Source organism: Plutella xylostella, chromosome 13 (genome assembly GCF_932276165.1).
Source record: "Plutella xylostella chromosome 13, ilPluXylo3.1, whole genome shotgun sequence".
Taxonomy (NCBI): domain Eukaryota; kingdom Metazoa; phylum Arthropoda; class Insecta; order Lepidoptera; family Plutellidae; genus Plutella; species Plutella xylostella.
Window position 1 is genome coordinate 2,129,154 of NC_063993.1, and position 18,300 is coordinate 2,147,453.

Consider the following 18,300-nt stretch of genomic DNA (forward strand, 5'->3'; position numbering starts at 1 on the left):
CAGTTGACAGTTGATGGGCATTTTTTTTGACGTAACAGACAGTAGCAAGAGTCGCTGTAGTCAGATACGACGAAGATCATCATCACCTTGAAGGCCGAAACACATTGTGACCACGCAACCCGACGCTACGCGTTCAATGTATCGTGAAGTGCGTCACGTGGGATGTTCATTGTGTGATTCTAGCTATAGAAAATAGAACATTGGATTCGTTTCAATACGCGTCGCGTTTCATCTAGTGGAGGTTAATATAACATATAGCTAAAAAACATAGCAAGTGATTTGCTCGCAACGAATAGCATTCGCTTTATGAACGCGCAAATGCTGCTATAATTATAACGCGGCGCGCCCTCGCGATCTCACACACGCACTCACGCCTTGTACTAAATGTACTCCCTTGCGGGGTAGGCAGAGGTGCATTGCTGCACCCACTTTTCGCCAGAGTTGTTAGTCCCAATGTAATAGGGGGCGGGCCTATTGCCATTTTACGGGCACATCCAAGACCTGAGAACAAATATCTGTGTTTAAACAAATATCTGCCCCAGCCGGGAATCGAACCCGGGACCATCGGCTCAGTAGTCAGGGTCACTAACCACTAAGCCATTCGGTCGTCCGCCATTCGATCTTAGCTCGCAAAATTGGACAGCGTCTGCCCGCGGCCGTTGCCACGACGCTACTGCTAGTCTGCTAGAAATAGCGGAGCGGCTCCGCTATTTCTCGCAGCCGCGAGACGAGGCGCGCGATAACCGCGCAGGCGATATTCACTTGCTTTGTAGCGTCTCGCTCTCTCAACGGTGCAACGTCGCGCGACTTGCGTGTGAGAGAGCGAGACGCTGCGAAGCTACAAGATTCACTACGCAAGAGCGCTCCGCTATCTGCTGAAATTAGCTCCGCAGTCGCGATTTGGCAACGGCCACGGGTGGCCGCTATGCTAATTGTGCCTCGCGCAACGTTACGAATTATGATCGCGTTGTTTGTTTTGTTGCATTTGCGTGCTGTAAATTAATATTTGTAAATATACATAATAATAAATAGTTTAAATAGTAACGTATTAAAATAGGTATAGTGTTTATTTAGGCTTAGTGTAAAATTGAAAATAAATAGTGTTTGTGTAAGTGTAAATAGGTACTTTCTAACGGACAATTTGGTTCTGAGGACAATTTCGTATTTTAAGGCTGTCACTAAAGCTGGAAGAAAATCAGAATCTGTCAAATCTAGTGAGGGGGGGTTGAGGTATGCGGGGCGTTCTACGGACAATGACATGAAATTTTAACATAGTACTCGAAAACATAAAAGTGAAGACATGCCACTTTGTTAAAAATATACTAAGTAAGTAATATTGTTTTGTGATACGAAAATATTTATTTTTATTTGAAAGTATTTTTAATATTTAATAATTAATTATGTATAAAGTCGTACCCGTGCCGATATTTATACAGGTTGTTGCAAAAAGGGTTTAATACTATGCCGAAACCTACGTGTGCAGCATGTTATTGATGTTATTTCTAAGCCAGGAAATGAAATCAGAATGTAAAAAAATCGCGAAAATATTATCAGAGTTTAATAGTTCAGGGTGTTGTATTAAACTCTGCCCCCGTGTAATAAAAAAAGTATAGTTAGCCGAAAGGGCGTTACTCAGGCGTCACTCTGAAAAACTTTTATCCTACGTAATTTTTTATATTCATGAAAAAAACGCTTCTTCATATAATTTTTTTTTGGTCACGTGACCTTTTAGTTAGACGACCTGTTTTTTTTTGGTGTTTCAAAAGCAGAACAGTAGTTTGCAGAACTCTGCATATACAGGGTGTCACAAAAGGTTACGTAGCTGGCAAAGGGATATGGGGAGGTCACCAGAAAAATAATAACATGTAAGTACCCCCGCAAGGGAGTACATTAGTACAAGGCGAGAGTGTGTATTTTTTTTTTTAAGTACTTATGTGTATTTGGGATATGATAGAAATAATATTTTTGTTTCTTAAAAACCAAAAAATTTACACCTTGCTGCGCTCTTTTGCTCACTGTAAGTACACCTACAAATATTGCTGTATTAAAAAAAACGGTTTTGTTATAACGATTATAAAAAAAAAGTTATTTTCATGTCAAGGAGTCATTTACCTAATTACGATTTCACTCAACAGCAGGTGAACTGAAAAAATAAGTTCTAGTTCTATCATCACTTTAGATCGCAAACATTGTAACTCCACTTTTCTCGGCGAAAAGTACTCTTTGGTGTCAATAGAAACGTTTTTTGAATTCACAGCTTTTTTGCAAAGCTTGTTAAATAGATTTAAAAAATTATGTAAATTTTAGATCTTCAATTTTTAAAAATACTTACTTATTTTTAACAACCTGTAGTGTACAGACTACCACATCTTAAAATATATATATATTTTTAATTAACTACGGTTTTTGGTTTCAAATAAAACAAATTATGAACTTACTTTTCAACACCCTGTATATTGTGTAGCTTACCTACCATACACAACCGTTAAAATAAAATAAATTACCCCTCAGAATATAAACAGGCTCGCGCTTTGGCATACTGCATTGACCGTATAGTTCTTATTCGGAGAATCTAATAAGTGTCATTATGTGCAATGTTTACCTTTATCTATGCATCTGTAACTCTATAGTAAAAAATGTAAACAAATCGAAAAGGCGAAATGTTTTCTAAGAATTTTCGGCTTTTCTGCATCTAAAATGATTAGAAAATTAACTTTCCATAGCAAATGCATATGTATTATAATACTTGTAGTCATAATTTGTTGATTTAATCAGTTTTTGTGAAATATTTGATAAAAAATAAAATGGCGTGGGTATCGCTCCTAACAGGCCGCCACCAGGGCGACGACTGAAGAAATCTGAAATCTGTCACGGTGTCATCATTTTTAAACCGGAATTTATTAGTTTTTTGCAAAAAAAGTTGACTTCTGGTCCATTAAATCCAACTCTTTAAGGTAACTTTGTTAAGAATTTAATTACCTACACATACATATAAGATTCCATGAAAATGGGCCCTCTGATTTCGAGGGTTTTTTCATAATAAGTCAAAAAATGGCAAAAGACATGGTGTGTTTGCAATTTTTTTTAACATACTTATTATAATCCTGCACCAATTTATAAGCAACTAACATGTTCAGTATACCCTCTGCTACAAAATATATTTTTATCAATGTGATAGAAGCCACCGTTTTTCCAATCTAATCAAGTATATCAAGCCGACTTTAGCATTTTAGCTTTAGGGATCCCCTTAAATGTTTTGTGATTGTGTGTGATTGAACTTTGACTGGACAATTTACCTATCTTTACTTTACGTGTGTTTTCGTAAGTGGATGAAACATTGAAAGGATATTACTTTGTGGTTTTAAAGTGTTTTGTGTAAATAGTTATTGCAATTAAAGAACGTTTGACAATAACTCATAAAAATGAAGAGAAACAGTGATGTGCCATTATAGAAACAGTGATGTGCCATTATAGACAGTCCTAAGCCTGTAAAGTATGAAGGAAAGTTCATTGGTTTTTTCATCAATTTTTTTTTTCATCAATTTTTTTTTTGCTCTTCAATATCGTTATAACGTAGCGGATTAAATAACCTGCTATAAATGTGTAACATAGCGTCTGTAGCGTGTTATCAAAATGTAGCCGTTTTTCCCACCACTAAGTTTCATCGGGTCGCGTGGGGTTTCAATAGTGTGTAGGCGCCTTGATTCATTTTGTAACTGTCGTATTTTTTTTAATCTTTCCACACCAAAACCAACCCCTTATTTCAAAGTAACCTTTCAACCCCACACAGATAATGTGGGAGAAGCGGCAATACCTGCTGGAACTATCCGGCGCATTACCCCTCGTGCTGCTGACTGCGACAGCGTGGCACGGCGAACAGCGCGCCCAGCTGCTGGCGCTGCTGCAGGCGTGGAGCAAGCCCGGCGCCGCCGCCGCGCTGCACCTGCTGCTGCCCTGGTGAGTGCCCGCTGCGGCTGCTGGTGAGAACAGCAGAAAACACCAGCGCTCTACGCGTATGAGAACTGGTGGTGAAGAAAGAAAGGAAGAAATAAAAAACTAAGGCAGGCTGATTGCAGCCTGAATTACGCTTCGGTTCCGACTGCTACTCACTTGTGGTTTGTGGTATTGTGGTAATAGAGAAGTAAAGAGTATAAAAATCAAAAGGTGTAAATTTTAAGGATTTTAGAAAATTCCTTAATTTTGTAAATACTTAGATGTGATTTTTATATACCTATACAATTCTTTAAATACCTTCCAACTAAATCACCCCTCTCCCCCCACAGTTTCCCGGACGCCGACGTCCGTGCCCTAGCCGTCTCGCTCATCTCTGACCTCGACGACGGGTCGTTCTGCCGCTGCCTGCCGCAACTACTAGCAGCCGCGCGGTCGGACTGCGCCGCCGCGTCGCCGCTCGCCGCGCTGCTGCTGAGGAGAGCATTCGGCAGCGTCCGGATAGCGGCCAACATGTTCTGGCTGCTGGTGCATGGGCTGCCTAGTCATCAGGTTATTTTATTATAATTAGAAACTTTGAATAACATTAGGTTTGGTTTGGTTTAACAGTAGGTAGTTTGTGGAAGTAAGGAGGGATGGTTTGTCTGAGACGTTGTTGAAAATTATGCTATGAGAGTATATTAAAGGGTGGTTGTCCAGAGCGTCAAATAGGCATAAAGATAGTGTTTGCTGTGGGCTATAAGGACACAGAGCTAGTTTTGCTGCCTTCTATGGTTACCATTATTGTACCTTTTAACCTGTAACCAGTTAGCAATCATAAACACTGAACAGTCTAAGTCTTAGTCCGACACCCATATAATGCACATACCTACTACGATCAATTATTATGTTACTGCATTTTTCGATTTTTGAAACATACTTTTACCTCGTATCTTCACATCACATAATATAAATTTCATCAACTACTACCTGGCCCGGCTACCCCACCTTAACTTTTAAACCTTTCCTGGACTACTACAAACATTTCAGGACCAAAATTTTCCAAAGTGGTTCAGCCGGTCTCGAGTTTTAAGCAGACAAACGAACATCAATCCATTTTTTTTAATTTACATCGAAGATAAATAGATTTACTGCGTTATCATACCACTAACTTCATTTAATCCCCCAGGGCACCGGCCAAGAGTTCCTTGGCATCACGCTGGACGAGGGCGGCGCGGCGGCGGCGGGCGACGGCGCGGTGTGCAGCTGGCGGCGGCGGCTGCTGCTGCAGGCGCTGCTGGCCGGCTGCGGGCAGCGCCTCGCCGCCAGCCTGCAGCGGCAGCGGCTGCTGGTGCAGGTCGGTACACTAGTTGTTAAAGCTTCGTCAAACAGAAATCGTTACTAGCGCTAGTAACGATGCGCGCGCGTCAGAGCCCTAAATTGACGCCGCGCTATGACTATAAGATGTGTTGTAGGTACTATAATACCGTCAAACAAAGAGCCAGCAGTACGCAACGCAACACTAGCGCTGGCGCTCTGTTTGATGGTATTTTACCAAAGTAGTGTGGTACTGACGCGTGCTTGTAACGCTTTCTGTTTGACAAAGCCTTTAAATTCACAGCACACATAAACGTAACGAAAACCGATCGTCACCGTATCGCCTTTCAACCGAGCTTGTCACGAGGCGGGGCGATTACGTTTCGATTCCCATTAGTGTACGCTGTAAGTTTTATTGTCATTTTCATAATATTATGTAAGTATGGAGCAAACATTAATGAAAATACTAGTACGTTATGAGAAGCGTTACGCGGCTCTGCTACTGGATGGTAAGACAAGCTGTGACCGAATTCTTTAATAATATAAGTAATGCTCACTGTGTGACAGTACAATTACATAGGCGTTCCACCAATCAGAGCGCTGTATTTGTTTATGTACATCGACAACGAACCCGTATAGCTTCAGCAGCTAACACAATCAGTTTAAAAACTCTTAATCCTTTAAGTCTTAAAGAAAACATTATGAGTACACTCTAATCCTCCCTTCTCTCCAACAGTCGCTAACAGAAACAGCCATGTCAGTGAAGACGGGTAAAGAGGGCGCCCGCTCCCGCGCCCTCACCAGCGGGGCCACGCAACTAGCGACCTTGTTGCGCGAGCAGCCCGCCGCGCTGCCGCTGTCGCCGGCGGCTGTCGTGCATGATGTTAATGTGCAGTGAGTTGTCGCCTCTTAAGCTCTTACTACACTCACGGGCAATGAAAAAATTCCATTGAGAAAATGACCAAATTACTCCTAAACGGAAAAAAAAACGCCTTCTCCAATATGTAAATACATTTAACGTTGCATCAGAATGTTACCGATTGAAAATGTAAATATTTTGTTGCCGTATTAATTGGGGCCATTTTGGTGTCTGAATTTTGTAAGTGGAACTGTTTCTTTGCCCGTGACGTTTTATACACTAAAACGTGGACTAAAGATAGTTCTGATGTGGACCCGGTTATAGTCCAGAGATTTCATATAAATCACTAGCCTGGCTTTAGCCAGGGTTTAAACTAGAACTACATTTAGTCTTCGTTTTATACTAAAGGTTTTTATTCTAACGGAAGCTTAATAAGCATAGGAAGTACTTAACTTGCTCTTAAGACACTTAAGATCCCCTGGAGGTGAGGGGTGAAGCAGAGGCAAAAATAAAATGTGGCAAAAAGGTATTTGATGGTGGCCGTTCTGATCTATTTATGTAGTAAGAACTTAAGAAATTTAATGAAAACACAGCGAATGTATATTGAATTATATTTACCTACAAGTGGTTTGCCACGCAAATTAGAATTTTACTTATGTCATCTACTTACACTAAAATCAAAACCGTTTTTGAGACAGCTTGTAAATGGAACGTTACTTTTCAGACAATGCTCATACTTCGCATCGAACACTCTTCCCCTGAAGATCAACTTCATCGGGCGAGACAACGCCGTCATACCCGCCATGTTTAAAGTACGTATTCAACACTTACTCATGTTTTAGTGTATGCTTCTGGATCTAGTTGTAAATAATAATAAATAATAATAGCCTACTTATTTTCCCACTGCTGGGCAAAGGCCTCCCCTTTCATCTTCCACACCTTTCGATCCTGTGCACCCTCAGCCCAGTTGTTATCGAATTTGTCCAGGTCGTCCCGCCATCTCCGTCTCGGCCTGCCTCTCCGCCGGCGCCCGTTGTAAAAGGAATATGAAAACATTAAACGCTGCACTTTACCATAGTATTTTCGGGATAAAAAGTAACCAGTATACAGCATTCACAGATAACTTTATAATGGCAGTATATTTTTTCTCGATCCTGTATTTTTGAAACCTATTTCATAAACAATAAACCCTTTGCGATTCTCCTCATTATAACATTATCGTCCACCACAACCGAGTAGATTGTTTTTACGTTCATAAGATTCTTTTATATTTATACGATAGATAAAAGCATTGGACTTTGACATTGAATTTTTGACAACACCAGAACCTTCCCACCTCTAACTTACCCCCCCCTTCCGCCCACAGATAGGCGACGACCTCCGCCAAGACTCGCTAGTTCTGCAGATCATCCGCGTGATGGACGCACTGTGGCTGCGCAGCGGGCTGGACCTGCGCCTCGTGTGCTTCCAGGCCGTGCCCACCGCCGCCAGACAAGGTCACCACACTACTATACATTACTACTTACATAAAAGACTCGCTAGTTCTGCAGATCATCCGCGTGATGGACGCGCTGTGGCTGCGCAGCGGGCTGGACCTGCGCCTCGTGTGCTTCCAGGCCGTGCCCACCGCCGCCAGACAAGGTCACCACACTACTATACATTACTACTTACATACAAGACTCGCTAGTTCTGCAGATCATCCGCGTGATGGACGCGCTGTGGCTGCGCAGCGGGCTGGACCTGCGCCTCGTGTGCTTCCAGGCCGTGCCCACCGCCGCCAGACAAGGTCACCACACTACTATACATTACTACTTACATACAAGACTCGCTAGTTCTGCAGATCATCCGCGTGATGGACGCGCTGTGGCTGCGCAGCGGGCTGGACCTGCGCCTCGTGTGCTTCCAGGCCGTGCCCACCGCCGCCAGACAAGGTCACTACACTATTAACAATTATTAAATAAGAAATCAATTAATTTCTTAAAAGCCACCTTGACACCTGCACCTACTATGTAAATATAGAAGACAGAAAGAATAATCGCATGACTATGCTAAAAAATGGGCTTTGACTCATAAAATAGGTACCTACCTACCTTAACACAAGAAATAAAATGTTCTAATATAGAGCCATCGCATTACGGTATGCGGTATCCATTAGCAGATAAAATAGGGCGAAAACTAGAAGTTTAGTTCACTCATAATATATGACTCCTCGAAGGAGTAGTCAGAGGTGACTCGCAATCTCCCACTTTTCCCAGTACATTTATACCAACTTGTTAGGTCACTAACCGTATCCCTGTTCAGTTCATTCTACATACTAAAGCGCATAATCTATTTCCCTGCAGGCATGATCGAGATAGTCTCTGAAGCGGAGACCCTGCGCGCCATCCAGACAGAGTGGGGGCTGACGGGCTCGTTCAAGGACAAGCCCATCGCGGAGTGGCTGGCCAAGCACAACCCAAGCGAGCTGGAGTACCAGCGCGCCCGGGACAACTTCACCGGTCAGTGGAACAACATTATTAGCATCATTGTAATGTAAAATAACCTAACCAACGACTGACTAACTAAAACTAACCGAAATTCAACACTAAAAGTCACGTAACTTTTGAATGGCTGGTCCGATTTTGATAAAATATGGCTAATAACAGGCGGGGTAACATTACCTATGTCTCAAAAAAAAACAAAACTGAAATCGGTTTAGCTTTTTAAGAGCTACGCTACCGCAAAAAACCGTAAATTGGTTCATCCCTTTGGAAGCTACGGTACCTCAAAAAAAAAAACGTAAATCGGTTCATCCGCTGGGAGCTACTACGCTACCACAGACAGACACATAGACACATACAGACGGGCTCGTTCAAGGACAAGCCCATCGCGGAGTGGCTGGCCAAGCACAACCCAAGCGAGCTGGAGTACCAGCGCGCCCGGGACAACTTCACCGGTCAGTGGAACCACATTATTAAGAAAGAAAGAAAATACATTTAAGTATTTTACACACACAGAAACAACACAAAAATTAACATAATTGTAATGTAAAATAACCTAACCAACGCAAAAACACCGAAATTCAACACTAAAAGTGCCCTAACTTTTGAACGGCTGGTCCGATTTTGGTAAAATATGGCAACGGATACGCGGCGTAAGTCGGCGTAACATTAGTATTACCTATAACAATAAAAAACAAAACCAAAATCGACTTGAAGCAGTTTCGGAGCACAGATTTCTTTTTGCTAACTTAAAAACCTGAGTCCCTTTCGGCTTAGTATAACACTTTTCCAACATCCTGTATACCTAGCTGGGTATATTTATCTTTATAACTTTAAACAACTTAACGAGAGAGAACAGCATCGCATTTTTTGTATCTTTAGTAAGTTTTTTACCCACAACACCAGTAGACATTTCTGACTCCGACCATCTAAAACCCTCTTCCTTACAGCCTCCTGCGCGGGCTACAGTGTCGCCACCTACTTACTCGGCATCTGCGACCGGCACAACGACAACATAATTTATACCTATAACTTTAAAGATAAAAGAGATACTGTATCGTATTTATTTTGTAACATAAGTTACTTTTTACCCACAACACCAGCATACATTTCTGAATCATTATCCCAAGTCTCATCCTTCTACAGCTTCCTGCGCGGGCTACAGTGTCGCCACCTACCTACTGGGCATCTGCGACCGGCACAACGACAATATAATTTATACCTATAACTTTAAAGATACAAGAGATACTGTATCGTATTTTTTTGTAACATAATAAGTTACTTTTTTTACCCACAACAACAGCACACATTTCTGAATATTTACGAGTATTCCAAGTCTCTTCCTTTCTACAGCTTCCTGCGCGGGCTACAGTGTCGCCACCTACTTACTGGGCATCTGTGACCGGCACAACGACAACATTATGCTCAAGACGTCGGGCCACCTGTTCCACATCGACTTCGGCAAGTTCCTCGGCGACGCGCAGATGTTTGGCAACTTTAAACGGTACTTACACTGATGGTCTAGGCTTAGCGCGCTTTTGGTTAAATAAGTTTCATTATAATAAATTTGTCTGGCACCATACCTACTTATAGCGCTTGTTTAAAAATATGTTCTGAAAAAGCATAGGATATTGCAGATAACGTACGGTGGCCTGCGCGTAAAAGTATACAGGTACAAAATAGTGTAGTGTACACTATTTTGTACCTGTATACTTTTACGCGCAGGCCACCGTACGTTATCTACAATATCCTATGCTTAATAAGATTTCAAGCTCACATGCTTCTCAAGGACATCCACATAAACACCACTGCTACATACATCACACACAACACGTCCCCGGATCGCTATTTTAAAATCTCCGCCTGTATACTTTTAGGCGCAGGCCACCGTACGCCTGTCAGACAGGAGTATAATATTTTCCAATCAAGCTATAATGTTTTATATGGCACAATACTGCAATAAGATAAGTATGCATAGTACAGGTTTACATAATGTGCAGTATTTTTCTTTTTGTAGCAAAGTGGGAACTATCATAAAATATTTTAGATGAAACAATTAGGTATTCACTTTTACAACACACAATATGCGCGCGATTTGATCTCGTTGGATTGTCTGATGTGGACCCGGCTATCGGGCCTTACATATTAGAAGCCCTAATGACCTCGCACCGCTTCGATTGTGGATTATCATTCTATTTAAAAATTACAGTTTTTTTTTTAAAACCCACACTCTGCCGCCGCCTTAACTCACGGAAATTTACTATGTTGAAACCCGCAATCGCCTTAAGTAGCATCTATAATTTGTTCCCAGCGACCGCGTCCCCTTCGTTCTCACCCACGACATGGTATACGTGATGAACGGCGGCGACCGGCCCACGCAGCGCTTCCAACACTTCGTGGAGCTGTGCGCGGCCGCGTTCAACGTGGTGCGCGCGCACTGTGCGCACCTGCTCGACCTGCTGGCTCTGGTACGTGTTGCACCGCATGTTACACCACGCAACACTTCGTGGAGCTGTGCGCGGCCGCGTTCAACGTGGTGCGCGCGCACTGTGCGCACCTGCTCGACCTGCTGGCTCTGGTACGTGTTGCACCGCATGCTACACCACGCAACACTTCGTGGAGCTGTGCGCGGCCGCGTTCAACGTGGTGCGCGCGCACTGTGCGCACCTGCTCGACCTGCTGGCTCTGGTACGTGTTGCACCGCATGTTACATGTCATAGTGAGTGCGTTGTCCAAAGACCTGCTCGAAATTGGTACATGATGTTACATGACACGGAGTGACACGAAGCGTGTACCGCACACTTGCTAGTCCTGATATAATATGATGCTACACCGCATGTTGCGTGGTATGTTACACCTCACAGCACAGTAACACGACCTACTGGACCTGCTGACCCGGATACACGGTGTTGCAGCCCTTGTTACACGCGATGTTACATAGTGACTGTTGGACCTGCTGGTGTATTCGACATTAGTTCTGGTACACGGCGATACATGCCATGTTACACGTGATTTAAATTCGTATATTTCTACGAGCCCACAATTTTATGTCACTTGGTAATGTTCAAGCAACGTTCCTCGCTCACCCCCCCATTCCCCCCCAGATGGCATCATCAGGCGTCCCCGGCGTGAGTTCCTCCGCAGTGGGCTACGTGCGTGCAGCCCTACTGCCCGCCGCCACCAACGCGGAGGCCGCCGCCGCCTTCGCACGACTCATACACGACTCACTCAAGAGCAAGTCAGTATTAGTGGGCTTTTACTTTTACTTCAGATGGTCTGAATTAGACAAAATACGGCGGATTGGCGTCTTAAAAATTAATTTCTACATTCTAGGATAGGTATTAGGACGTTGGTTCAATAATTTGACAGACATAGGTGCTAGCAGGAATGACTATAGTCGCTAGCAGGAATTAGAGAGAGAGTCGTGTCGAACCGAGTATCTACTATGATTTGATGCTGCAACTAATGCGGAGGTCGCCGCCGCCTTCGTAAGACTCATACACGACTCACTCAAGAGCAAGTCAGTATTATAGGACTTCAGACTTAGTCTTCAGAGGGTCTGAATACTCTGAATAAGGAAAAATGTCGCTTTTGGCGTTTGTAAAATTTATTTGTAGATTCTATGATCTATAGGTATTATAATAATAATAATAAATTCATTTATTTCAGGTAATTTTTCATAATTACAAAAATAACCCATAGTTGTTGTTAGTAACAATAGCCCTTATTTCTATGTTAGTAGACAGAATACACAACAACATAAATTAATAATTTATAAAAACTAGTCCTATGCGGGTGGCCTCTGCCAGGTGGGGACGCTAGCATGCAGCAGGGAACAGCGACCCACATAGGGACAGTCGAGCCTGGCCGCAATGGTGGTCAGGAGGGTGTTGGGGCTGGCCCGCACGCGTCGCACCAGCGAGGCGGCTCGCTTTCGCATAGTTGCATAGAAGCAATCTGTTCGCGCCTCCACAAACATGCCTGACGCACTGCAGCGTCGGGACAGCCCCAGCAGACTCCGGAACGCATTGTTAAACTGAACCCGGCGGGCACTGTACGATTTTTGCGTGTAGAAGGCCCACAAGCTGCAGGTGTAGAATGTGGTGCAGTACGATTTAAAAAGCGTTATTTTGACTTGCCTGGAGCATCGAAAAAATCTGCGAGCAATCATATTTGCTCTAATCGACAATGCCCTCCGTTCCCTCTCCATGTCGTCATCGTCCTTGAGGCTGGATGTCAGTAGGTGGCCTAAATACATCATTTAGCCGAATTGGTGGAGTGTTGACCCTACGTAATTTCGATCCAGCCTCAAATACCATGACTTGACTCTTTTTGGCGTTGTATATGAGTCCGTGAGAGCGGGCGTATTCCTCACAGATGCGCAGCATATTAGGACGTAGGTTCAATAATGTGACAGATCTAATAAGAGAGCGAGGGAGTAGATTCGATTTGACTTATTTTGTATCGTGGTGTCGAATAGAGTGAGATAAAAATGCTGCGACCAACGCGGAGGCCGCCGCCGCCTTCGCCAGACTCATACACGACTCACTCAAGAGCAAGTCAGTATTAGACCACTTGGAAATACTTCAGATTAGGACGTAGGTTCAATAATTTTACAGATCTAGGCGCTAGCAGGAATGAGAGAGTAGATTTGATTTGACTTATTTTGTATCCTGAATCGAGGAAACCTACTAATGCAGAGGCCGCTTATTGTGCGCGAGTCGAGATACTAGGGATAGGTGCGCCTTGTTGCATCCAGTCAAGGCGCGAACTGTAGAGCGAGTGCACTTCTATATCAACTCCATATTCTTCCCCAAATGCTCGCGCGTTAGTACGCACCTTACGAGAGAATCGCGGCGAATTCGCCCTTTCTGGATAAGGTCTTTTCCGATGCCACTTCGCGTCGCCCTTTTGTTGTCCTTTCGCTTACTAGAGTCCGCATTTGTAGCTATACCTACCTATTTTTCCCCGCATTTAACCCCAGCATTCCCATCCGCAGGTTCACCCCGATCAACTTCTTCCTGCACAATCTGGCGCAGCTGCGCGCGGGCGACGCGGGCGCGCAGCCCGCCGAGCTGCTGGCCTTCATGCCAAGGGTCTACACGTCAGTATACATGCTACATAGATAGACATAATAAATAAATATGTGGGCACATTTCACACACGGCTATGGAACTAAACTAAGCAGAGCCTGCGATATTTGTGTCAGACAGCTGATATATCTACACAAATATATATGTCGCAGCGTTGGCAGACAAACGCCGCATCGACGTTGATTTGAGCGTGTAAACGCGTCGTAATCGAATCAGAAACGTCAAGGGATTTTCCTTGGGTAAGGTCGATACAGCCCTGGCAACATTTTAAAAAGTAAGAGGTCATGTGACGTTTAAAAAGTGAAGGGGCCATGCCGCCATTCTGGATTCTGAGCTTGGACGAGTTGGACGTGACACGGGAAACAGTGTGCTGTATCGAACTTGCCGCGTTTCTAAAAGTAATCCGTCTGCATCATCGCGATCTTGCATTGTTACATGAAGTGTTGATTGTAATCTGAATAATCAAGATACGAACTATACGAAGAGCCTATTATTTCCGCCCGCCCGATGAATCCACCGCCAGACGAGATGCCCGGCGGACACCCCTCCCCGTCATCAGATGTGGGATCAGAAGACGCCACCCCACGTGCTTCACACCACGACACGAACTACGAGAAATGGCAGCAGCTTCTAGAACATCAGAATCGGAATTTCCTGACGCTTGTTCGAGCTATGAAAACGCCGTCGTCGTCGTCCGAGCTGAGGTTACCTGATTACGATCCCAGTAAATCCGATATCGACGCACGTTCTTGGATGTCGACTGCGGACCTGTGCATCAACGACGAGAATCTGCTAGGCGCACGGCTTATGGTGGCCTTGAGCCGCGCTCTGAAAGGTCATGCGTCCACGTGGCTGTCAACTGTATCTTTCCCTTGGATGACATGGAGTGACTTCACGGAGCTTTTCATACAAAGGTACGAGTGCCCAGAAATACAGCTTCATTCCTAATTAATTTGAGTGACAGTAAACCGAAAGAAAATGGGTGCCTTGCTACTTATGCTGCCTCGCTGATGACTGCAATCATGTCACGCTGGAAGAACATGAATATCGAACAGCTTGCTTTGGCTACAGTGTTGGCACATGTTTCCCGATTTGACCGAAGTGTCCAACGACTGGCTTTCACTACAGAAGTGACTACGCGCAACCAGCTTCAGCAAAAGCTCAAGGCTGTTTCGTTTCTAAAACGGAAAGTAGCTAATAGCGAGGACTACCTCGATAGCAAGAAAATTCGCAGCTTCAGTGCCTCTGTTTCCATAAAGTGCAACTACTGTGAGAAATTAGGGCACAAGTCCACGTTCTGCTTACAAAGAAGATGTGGTTGGAGGAGACCAGAAGAGCGTTCCCCTTCCCAACCAAGTGACAATTTCAAGAGGATACCGCCTCCATCTACAGCGAAGACTGCGGTCACTGGCTTCCACTGCCAGGGCCAGGGACACTTCGCATCCAGCTGTCCAAAGCGTCGCAGAGAGGACCAGGATGCTGCCAGTGGAGGAGCGAGTGGATGCGGTGCAGCCAAGGAGAAGATCTATGCGTAGTGAGCGCGCCTGCTGGGATGTTGCATTAATCTGGTGAGCTGTTTTCGTTTAAACTATGACTGTGGTTTCAAAGTTTAGAGGCTAGATGTTTCATTACGTGGATGAGGTTAGTGTGACCGGTACTGTGGAATTATTTTCGAGGTTCGAGTCCTGGAACTGTTAATCTGTCGGGTTGCCAGACCTGTTGAGTTTAAAAAAAAAAAAGATTATGACATTGAGGTCGATCAAATCCTGAGGTCCTGCTAAGCTAAGGTCATGAGCGTCTTGAAATCGATGTTGACTGCAGTAGAGACCAGTGGCGACAAATCATGGCAAGATGCTCTAGGTGAAGTACAACTTGCAATTAATAATTGTACCTTGAACCGCGTTACAAAGGCTTCACCACTGGAGTTACTTATCGGTAAAGTCGCAAGACCGTTGTCGTTGATGTGTAGTGAGGTTGATAACAAGTCAATATTGAAAGCGTTCGCGAAACTGCGTCAGAGAATATTCAGAGGAGAGCTGACTACGATAAGACTCGTTTTGATTTGACTAATTACTAGACTATTGACTAAGGCCAAAGTATTGAATTTTGAGATTGGTGATTTTGTTTTGCTAGAAAATGAAGAGCGAAATCAAACTAAACTAGATGCAAAATTTAAAGGTCCTTTTAAGGTAATCGAGGTCTTAGATGGTGATCGTTATCGACTAAAGGCTATAAATTCAAAACCAACTTACAAATACTCACGATAGGTTAAGAAAGATGCCAGCGAGCGATGTACCAATCAGTATTGACGATGATGTAGAGAATGATGAAGATTGAGTTTGGGTGGATTCGAGTGGTTGCTATCGACCGTATTAATTCGACTTAACCAGTAGCTGAGCCGAGGTAAGACAACTTCTCTTTGTGGAAGAGAGTGGGTGTAGAGCTCGCGCTTGTGTAAGGCTCTGGTTGTAGTCGTGGTCTTGTGTGACGTGTGACCGTAGCGTGTGATACACGCGTGCAATCCACATGAGGTGGAGGTGCGTCTTTGAGTTCGGTTTGGATTAACCGTGGTGATAGGTGATTACTCGAATGGTATATCAGAATAAATCATTGTGATGATATTTTTGTTCGTGATTGGTACATGGCAAACTGATGAAAGTTACCTAGGTACATAAGATTTGACGTGTACTAGTTGTGTCTGTGTGTAAATTTGTGTTAGTGCTGATACTGTTGATTGAATAAAGTTTGATTCTGACTTATGAGTTTTCATGAAAGATGAGAGATGAGAGATGACAGAGACAGAGAGAGACTTTTAGATTGTTTTTTTTTGTAGCTAAGGTCATTAGGGTTATGAACATGCGTCCATGACCTCATTAGGTAAATTTCCGAAAGTTGATTCCCAATTTTTTTGATTATGATCTTTTTAATGCTAAGTAATGATGAAACAATAGATTGGATTGCGTGTTTCTGTGGTGTGTCTTGCTCAATTGTTTAATGCCACTGGAATGACACCGGATGGAGGTGTGCATTCGTGATGAGTACTTGGGTAACCGGATGGAGGTTGCTGGACAAGTGAGCAAGGACCATTGGTAATCAGATCCTGATCCGTGTTTTTGTTTAGTACAGAGTTAAAGATAGTGGATTAACTTTCGAGTAGGTATTGATTTGTTTTGTCTGATACCACAAGATGGAAGTGGTAGTAGACTGACGCCGGATAGAGATTGTTTTGAGTCACTATCAGACGCCAGAGAGAGGTTGTCTTGGATGAGAGTATGATTAATTTAAGCTGTGTATACATTCTTCGATTATTTTTAACGTTATTGCTGTTCCATCAATGGGTTTAACCTGTTTTGAAATTTTCCTTTTTGAAACGTGTAACTAATTGAACTTTGATATCCAATTTTGAGATTTAATGACTTTTTGTCTGATACTGTTCAAGTTAAAGCTTCATTGTTCATCAGTGTGATGAATGCAGAGTTCATGAGCCCACTGCTTTCTTCCCTGACTAGGTCAGGACTGGCCGAGTAAAATTCAGTTACTGCGGATGTTTTTCTTTCTTTCCAGATAACTCACACGAGGACGTGTGAGATGTCATGATGGCCGTGTCGCAGCGTTGGCAGACAAACGCCGCATCGACGTTGATTTGAGCGTGTAAACGCGTCGTAATCGAATCAGAAACGTCAAGGGATTTTCCTTGGGTAAGGTCGATACAGCCCTGGCAACATTTTAAAAAGTAAGAGGTCATGTGACGTTTAAAAAGTGAAGGGGCCATGCCGCCATTCTGGATTCTGAGCTTGGACGAGTTGGACGTGACACGGGAAACAGTGTGCTGTATCGAACTTGCCGCGTTTCTAAAAGTAATCCGTCTGCATCATCGCGATCTTGCATTGTTACATGAAGTGTTGATTGTAATCTGAATAATCAAGATACGAACTATACGAAGAGCCTATTATTTCCGCCCGCCCGATGAATCCACCGCCAGACGAGATGCCCGGCGGACACCCCTCCCCGTCATATAAATAGATAAATATCAAATATATACACGCCACGACAACCAAACATAAGGCAAACACAAGTGTTCATCACAAGAATGTTTGCCCTGGGTGGGCTTCGAACCCGCGGCTCCAAGCTTCAGGAGCAGCATCACTACCGCCTAAGCTATGGTGTCGTCAAATGTAAAACTCCTTTTGAAAGGAAATTGCAGTAAAACTCTCGGATACATGCTGCTATACATAACAGGCCATGAAATAATTCCCATAGTGTTATGTGCACACTACACGAATGAACAGAGCATTTTATAAATAGAGCATTTTAATTTGTTTTTTTTCATCGTGTGTGTGCAATAAAGGCTAAATAAATAAATAAAATATGACATGTTACGTTACATCAGTGTGTAATTTACCAATATGGCCATCTTGTTGGTCACAGCATGTTGCAGTCATAAAAAGAGAGGATTCGAATCGCAACCTTGCTGCAATAGACGAATAGCCACCGATTGACATAGCCCGTACAGTGCTCCAAAATTGATAATGCGCATAGAACTCTTTAACAGATCGGTTGTTTTCGATTATGTGACACATGATATTGACTCCTATTTCTTTCTAACATGCAAAATGCAAGT

At 43.5% G+C, this 18,300-nt stretch overlaps 1 protein-coding gene across 8 annotated transcripts in view; it reads left to right on the forward strand.

The window, feature by feature from the left end:
* LOC105392978 (phosphatidylinositol 4-phosphate 3-kinase C2 domain-containing subunit alpha) overlaps positions 1-18,300 on the forward strand; it is a 46,007-nt gene that overhangs the window by 20,018 nt on the left and 7,689 nt on the right. For 6 of the 8 annotated variants that reach the window (XM_048625150.1, XM_048625144.1, XM_048625143.1 and 3 more), the window contains 11 exons: positions 3,791-3,957; positions 4,284-4,503; positions 5,120-5,287; positions 5,984-6,141; positions 6,831-6,918; positions 7,473-7,602; positions 8,449-8,604; positions 9,940-10,090; positions 10,898-11,054; positions 11,691-11,824; positions 13,586-13,690. In XM_048625150.1, the coding sequence (XP_048481107.1) occupies positions 3,791-3,957; positions 4,284-4,503; positions 5,120-5,287; positions 5,984-6,141; positions 6,831-6,918; positions 7,473-7,602; positions 8,449-8,604; positions 9,940-10,090; positions 10,898-11,054; positions 11,691-11,824; positions 13,586-13,690 (1,634 nt within the window). Of the gene's footprint in view, positions 1-3,790; positions 3,958-4,283; positions 4,504-5,119; positions 5,288-5,983; positions 6,142-6,830; positions 6,919-7,472; positions 7,603-8,448; positions 8,605-8,962; positions 9,042-9,939; positions 10,091-10,897; positions 11,055-11,122; positions 11,275-11,690; positions 11,825-13,585; positions 13,691-18,300 lie in introns of those variants that run through there. The other 2 variants (XM_048625146.1, XM_048625149.1) reach the window with 2 other exon arrangements.